The 7,500-nt window shown below is 47.5% G+C and overlaps 1 protein-coding gene across 2 annotated transcripts in view; it reads left to right on the top strand.

Moving 5' to 3' along the window:
- The window catches only part of pdcd6ip (programmed cell death 6 interacting protein), a 17,208-nt gene extending 12,579 nt beyond the window's left edge, over positions 1-4,629 (top strand). For both annotated transcript variants that reach the window (XM_083684798.1, XM_083684797.1), the window contains exons 13-18: positions 416-664; positions 1,008-1,142; positions 1,751-1,845; positions 1,985-2,114; positions 2,454-2,647; positions 3,189-4,629. In XM_083684798.1, coding sequence (XP_083540924.1) covers positions 416-664; positions 1,008-1,142; positions 1,751-1,845; positions 1,985-2,114; positions 2,454-2,647; positions 3,189-3,390 — 1,005 coding nt within the window. In that variant the 3' untranslated portion in view covers positions 3,391-4,629. The remainder of the gene's footprint in view (positions 1-415; positions 665-1,007; positions 1,143-1,750; positions 1,846-1,984; positions 2,115-2,453; positions 2,648-3,188) is intronic.
- Positions 4,630-7,500: the final 2,871 nt, after the last annotated feature.

Genomic DNA, 7,500 nt, shown 5'->3' with positions numbered 1-7,500 from the left:
AAAATGAATAGAATTATTTAGTATTCATTAATTTGTTGTTCAGCATTACTAAACTGATTCAAATATCAGCTGTCAAATCTCATGATGGATTCATTATGTTTTGTTTTGGTTGCTATGGCATCGTTTAAGAATCGGAGTTGTGATGCTTCAGCTGGTATCGAAGTCAAAATGTATCATGACAACACTAGTTCTGACCCTGTGTGTCTGTCTGTCTCGTGTGTGTGTGTGTGTGTGTGTGTCTCTGTCTGTGTCTCTGTGTGTGTGTGTGTGTGTGTGTGTGTGTGTGTGTGTGTGTGTGTGTGTGTGTGTGTGTGTGTGTGTGTGTGTGTGTGTGTGTGTGTGTGTGTGTGTGTGTGTGTGTGTGTGTGTGTGTGTGTGTGTGTGTGTGTGTGTGCGCGTGCGCGTGTCCTCCTAGGTGGTGAATGTGTTGAGGTCTCATCTGACCCAGCTGGACGAGGTGAAGAAAGAGAGGGAGGGTATAGAGGCTGAGATCAAAGCCGTGACCTTTGACATGACCTCCAACTTCCTGTCAGCGCTGGCTCAGGACGGGGCCATCAACGAGGAGCAGCTGTCAATCGGCCAGCTCGACCAATCATATGGAGCCTACAACCAGAGGGTACAGGCCAGCCTACGCACGCAGGAGGAGCTACTGGGCAACGTGCAGGTATATACACACACACACACAGACTGAGACACACACACACACACACAGAGACTGAGACACACACACACAGAGACACACACACACAGACACACATACACACACACACACTCATTTGGAGATACAGCAAGAGATTTATCTTGTCCTTCTCATTGTCTTTCCCTCTTCCCTCTACGATATCTGTCATTGTCCTTCCCTCTGTCCCTTTATCTCCCTCCCCCTCTCTCTGTCTCTTTATCTCCCTCCCCCTCTCTCTTTCTCTTTATCTCCTTGTCCCCTCTTCCCTCTACTACATCAATCATTCTCTTTCCTCTCTTCTTTCTCTCTCCCCTTCTCCCCCTCTCAGACGGCCCACCAGGAGTTCTCTAGTCTGAAGCAGTCCAACTCGGAGGCCAACGACCGTGAGGAGGTTCTGAAGAAGCTGGCCTCGGCCCACGACAGTTACATAGAGATCAGCAACAACCTACGTGAAGGCACCAAGGTAACTACTACTACTGTTACTACTACTGTTACTGCTACTGTTACTGCTACTGTTACTACTACTATTAATACTACTATTACTACTACTACTATTACTACTATTACTACTACTACTATTACTACTATTACTATTACTACTACTATTACTACTACTATTACTATTACTACTACTACTACTACTACTAATACTATTACTACTACTATTACTACACCATTCATACTACACCAAGTATCTTGTGTATAAAAACAAATACAAGAAACAAAGTTCTTATTTCCTCAGATTGAAGGGGATGGATAGAACTCTACCAGCCAGGGGAGGTCAGTTAGGGGGCTGTCGTCTCTCTGACTTTATTTGGATATATAGTATATGTCGCCTCCTATAATTCAGTGTTATGCAAACTGTCACCTGTGACTCTGCGGGTGTGAGCAGCTTGCTGCTAGGGTAACAGGTAGGGCTCCGTAGCTCATGTTAAACTAACGAGATGCATCCTTTAGTCGGGAGCAGTGAAAACATGCCTCGTTGAAAACAGTGGAGAGATTTATTCTTGTTTAGCATTCTGACCTCTCTGCCTCTGTCTCTCCCCCTCCCTCCCTCCCTCCCTCCCCCAGTTCTACAATGACCTCACGGAGATCCTGCTGAAGTTCCAGAACAAGTGCAGCGACATCGTCTTCGCTCGCAAGACGGAACGGGACGAGCTGCTCAAGTAGGTTGTCGTCGCCGTGACGACCGCCGTGATTGTTATTATTGTCTGTTCACTATTATCACCGACACTTGACATTTTGCTATGGCGCCGGACTACTGTTGTCACGGTGACTGATGTTGCGGTTGTCGTGGTTACCCAGGGAGCTGCAGCAGAGCATCGCGCGGGAGCCGAGCGCTCCGTCGTTCAACGTCCCCGCCTACCAGAGTAGCCCTGCCCCTGCCCCCGCCCCCACCGCCGCAGGACCCACCGCTGCGCCCAGGACCGTCTTCGTAAGTAGCCAATCACTGCAGGGCAGGAGGGGGGGAACCAGCCTATCACAGAGCTAGGTTTACCCTGGATTCAGGGGGGAAGTTTTGAGGAGCCTTTCATGAATCTGGATCCTGAATCAACATCAACATCATGTCCTATCTGTCTGTCTCTCTATCTATCTATCTGTCTATCTATCTGTCTGTCTCTGTCTGTCTGCCTGTTCTGATGTTGTGAGGCTGTTATTAACCTCTTCTCTCTCTCTCTCTCTCTCTTTCCACCCCCCCTCCCTCCATTGTGTCTTCCCTCTCTATCTCCCCCATCCCTCTCTCTACCTCTCTCTTACTCTCCCTCCCTCTCAGCCCCAGCCCCCCCAGCAGCCCCAGGCTAAGACCCAGCCCCCCGCCAGACCCCCTCCCCCCGCCTTCACACCACAGGCCGCCTCCGCCCCCGGCAACGCCCCCGCTGGGGTCCCTCCCACCGGAAACCCCCCGCCCATGGCCCCACCTACTCAGGCACAGGGACCGCCCTACCCCAGTTACCAAGGCTACCCAGGGTGAGTGTTCCCCTCGGAACGAGGAAACTGATTTTTTCAACTGTGACTGGGAAATTATTAACTGTGACTGGGAAACTCGTTGGGGGGGGGGGGGGGGGCTAAGGTTTTGTCAGGAAACAGATGCTGATTACAAAAATATCGAAAAAGTATAATGTGTTTGTAGTTTGTTAACGTTCATTATGTATTGCACAAAGACAAAATAAATGGTTGAAGAGTTGTCATCAAATCAAAGCTAGCTCCTCGACAACGCAGCAAACAACAGTCAAACAATCAACAATGCAATACAATATAATAATAATAATAATAATAATAATAATAATAATAATAATAATAATAATAATAATAATAATAATAATAATAATAATAATAATAATAATAATAATAATAATAATAATGACCATATTGGCCAGCAGCAATAGTTGTTCCTAGTTCTACACTTCAAAAGAACTCAGCTAAGGTTTCTTCCTGAGTAAAGATCTGCAACACAACCTCTGAATCTCTCTCTCTCTCTCTCTCTCTCTCCCCCTCCCTCTCTCTACAGGTATTACCAGATGCCTATGGGTTACAACCCCTATGCAGCGTACGGCCAGTACAACATGCCCCCCCCCATGCAGGGCCAGTACGTCCCCTACCAGCAGCCCCCCGCCCCGGGCGGCTACCCTGGAGCCCCCCCCGCCCAGCAGCCCTACCCCGGCTACCCCCAACAGCCCCCACAGCAACAGCCATACTACCCCCAGCAATAACTCATCACTACCCCTCTCCTCCCTCCTTCCATCCCTCCTTCCATCCCTCCTTCCATCCCCCCTTCCATCCCTCCTTCCATCCCTCCATCCATCCCTCCTTCTGTCTCTTAGCAGCCACCCTACCACCCCAGCAATAACTCTTATCATTCCCTCTTCATCCCTGTATCCTCTCTCTCTCTCTCTCCCCCTAACCCTAATAGCAGCAACCATACTACCCCAGCAATAACCGTCACCCTCCCCCTCTCCTCCTCCCCCTCTCCTCTCCTCCTCCCTTACCTCTGACATCGTATCAGTAGGGTTGACTGCCTCAGAGAAGCACTTGCACGTCTGCTTTCACTCCTCCTTCCCTCCCTCCTCTCCTCCCTCCTCCCCCTCTCTATCACCATGCCGATCTGCTGACCTCCCTTCTCATCTCTCCTTTCTTCCCTCCCTCCCTCATCCTCTCCCTTTCTCACATTTTGCACTTCTTCTTTCGACAAGCACTCCTCTCCTCCTCCCCGCCGTCCTCCCATCCCGCATTCTGCCCTTCATCCCTCCCCTCCTCCTCCTCCTCCCCCTCACCCACACGTTTTGTTTGTTTTTGTCTTCTTTTCTAATGATTTTTAGTTACATTCTTTATTTAAGTCCTAATAACGCTGTGTGTTGGTGACTGACTCCTCCTCCTCCTCCTCCTCTTCCTCGTCTCATCCGGGCCGGACCGCCGTAGAACACTAGAGGAGCTGCACGGGATTCTGGGATAGCTCGTTTTTTCTTTTTTTGGGGTGGGTTTTTTCACTTCCCTCCTTTTAGAGCTCAGATGGCCCCGCCCACCTAACTGACGTGCCCGGCGCCATTATAACGACTATATCCTATTTTTGTAACGAATATGGATGCATCGCGTTTCTGTTGTATAACCCAATAAACAAAACCAACAAAATCCCTGTAGGTTTTTCTAACATAGATGATGATGATGAGAGAGATGCTTGTTCTCTCTCTTTCTCTCTCTTTCTCTCTCTTTCTCTTTCTCTCTCTCTTTCTCTTTCTCTCTCTCTCTTTCTCTCTCTCTCTCTCTCAGCTAGGGAATGCAGGAATCTTAGTGTTTTACAACAATCAGAGGCTGTAAATGTGTGGATGACTTGGGAGGTTAAAGGTTATATATATATAGATAGATATATGAATGGCTCTGTATGAGGTTAACCACACACGCTGTGTGCTCTTTGTGTTCCTTTGGTTCTAATGTGATTAAAACACCTCCGTATAGCAACTGTGTCCTGTTTTCAGTTGTGTGTGTCCGTCCGTGTGTGTCTGTCCGTGTGTGTCTGTCCGTGTGTGTCTGTCCGTGTGTGTCTGTCCGTGTGTGTCTGTCCGTGTGTGTGTCTCTCTCTCTCTCTCTCTCTGTAGATCAGTGGTCCCTTCACAGTGTAGTTCCAGTGGGCAGCCAGGAGGGGGCAGTCACATAGCTCAGGGTAGTGGACAGACAGATTTAATGGTGCATTTGGCTGCTGTAGGAAACTGAGATACGAGTTCCCGAGTGGGAAATAACCACTAAAACGATCCTCCAAGTGGGAAGCTCGGACCAGTATGATGATACCAGAGTTTACAAGTTGGGACGTATCCACTGTAACCTTTCACCTTCTCGTCAGAAAGCCGACGCTGATTTCCACAGTAAATGGTAAAAATGTCAACAATATTCATCTTTCAGTACAATTTCAACGTATTTAATCCTTAACAACCACATATGGATGTATAATGTATGTTTGTAGATTGTTAATGTTCGTTACAAATTGTGTAAACGTTTAAAGAGTTCCTATTTCAAAAAGAAGTTCTTTATGAACCAAACAAACAAAAACAACTCCCCTGAGTTTGGTGTTCTGCTCGCCCAATCAACGAGGGAGTTCTTCTATTCCACCAATCAGACACCTTTTTAACCTCCTGAGCTCTGGGCTGTCTCCACTTAAATGAAATGCTAATTTTATGTAAATGATGTTCCGCCGCTGGGGTCGTGATCTCGTCCAATCACATTTCCCCGCGGGTGATTCTCAGCAGACAGATCTCATCCCCAGATATTTATTCAGTGTCAGAGGAGACGCTAATGCTTTCACATATCTCCATTTATCCGTGTATTTGGGAGAGAGAGAGTGTGTGTGTGTGGTGTGTTTGGTAAAGAGAGAGAGAGTGTATGTGTGTGTGATAGGGAGAAAGAGAGAGTGTGTGTGTGGTGTGTTTGGTAGAGAGAGAAAGTAAGTGTGTGTGGTGTATTTGGTAAAGAGAGAGTGTGTATGTGTGTGATAGGGAGAGAGAGAAAGTGTGTGTGGTGTGTTTGGTAGAGAGAGAGTGTGTGTGTGTGGTGTGTTTGGTCGAGAGAGAGTGTGTGTGTGGTGTGTTTGGTAGAGAGAGAAAGTAAGTGTGTGTGGTGTATTTGGTAAAGAGAGAGTGTGTATGTGTGTGATAGGGAGAGAGAGAAAGTGTGTGTGGTGTGTTTGGTAGAGAGAGAGTGTGTGTGTGTGGTGTGTTTGGTCGAGAGAGAGTGTGTGTGTGGTGTGTTTGGTAGAGAGAGAAAGTGTGTGTGTGTGTGGTGTATTTGGTAGAGAGAGTGTGTGTGTGGTGTGTTTGGTAGAGAGAAAAAGTGTGTGTGGTGTATTTGGTAAAGAGGGAGAGAGAGAGAGAGTGTGTGTGTGTGTGTGTGTGTGTGTGTGTGCGCTCGGCAGATGGGTTCCCAGTGTGAGGTGTAGGAGGAGATGGAGTGGTTGGCAGCAGAGAGAGACTCCCTCTGCACCAAAAACCACAACACAACGGACCAACCTCCACATCTCCATCCCTCTCCTGTTTCTTTCCCTGTCCTCTCTTCCTTCCTTTCTCTCTCTCCTCTACCCCTTCTCTTCTCTCATCTCGTCTACCTCATTCTCTCCACCTCTCTCTCTTGTCTTTCATCCTTTCTCCTCTGCTTTCCTCTCTTCTCAGTCACTCTCTCCATCTGTTGCACTCTGTCCTCTTTCTTTCTTTCTTTCTGTCTCACTTCCTCTTTCCCCTCATCTTGCCATCCCTCCAGTCCATTCTGTGAAAGCATCAAATCCAAGCGAATAAATGTTCTTGGTCTTATCTTGATGAAATTGAACACAACATAGAATATTGTTCTGTTGTTTGGTTATGAAATGTGCCTTTAAAGGCAAGCTGAAAGGTTCTGTTTATCTGTGGTGTATCGATCTATAGTTCGTATATGTGTTTGTGATATGATATGATTTGTTTGCACCCCAGGAGGAGAAGCTGTTGCTGATGGGGTTCCATATACATTGTTGTTATTGTGGAGGACAGTTTGAGCATATATCTGAAGTATAATATTATATCATTTTAGATTATTAAAAAAATAATTGTGTTTTGTAATATTGTCTTTGGTTTTGAGCCTTCGTCTCCCCAATGATGTTAATCAGTAAAGAAGGAGAAATCAACCGTCAACCGGGAGAGAAAACAAACACGGAAAGTTACGACGTGTTTAATCAAATCAAACGGTTATCCTGCCTCTCCCGGTAGGTGACAGCTGGAACAAACACTGTCAACCACGCGCATCTCTCTCTCTCTCTCTTGCTCTCTCTCTCTCTCTCTTTCTCTCTCTCTTGCTCTCGCTCTCCCTCTCTCTCTCTCTCTCTCTCTCTCTCCTTCTCCCTCTCTCTCTCTCACACCCACACACCCCAGCCCCCCCCCCCACACACACACACACACACAACCCCCCCCCCCCCCACACACACACACACACACACACACACACACCCCCCCACACACACACACACACATACACTGTGTGTAGGTAGGCCGTACCAGTAGAGCGTAGCCTACTGCTGCCATGCCGCGTGCTGTCAAAGCTAATTCAAGCTGGAGATGTGTTTATCAAAGGTCTCTGCACGTCTCAGACTCTTCATCTGAACAAGACTGGCGTCGGAGAGAAGTGTCACTTTTAATTGCGCGGGGGGGGGGGGGGGGGAAAAGCGGAGCTATTTAATATGACAGATATTAATTATCCCGCGCACTCAGCTGTCACATGAATATGAGACAGGAGTCATGGGCTCCGATATCATTGGCTCTCTGATGCTGATCATCCTTATGGAAGAGGAAGATTGGGAATGAATGGAGAAGGTG

The sequence above is a fragment of the Argentina silus genome (assembly GCF_951799395.1).
Source record: "Argentina silus genome assembly, chromosome: 14".
Taxonomy (NCBI): Eukaryota; Metazoa; Chordata; class Actinopteri; order Argentiniformes; family Argentinidae; genus Argentina; species Argentina silus.
This window is presented reverse-complemented; position numbering and strand designations above follow the sequence as displayed.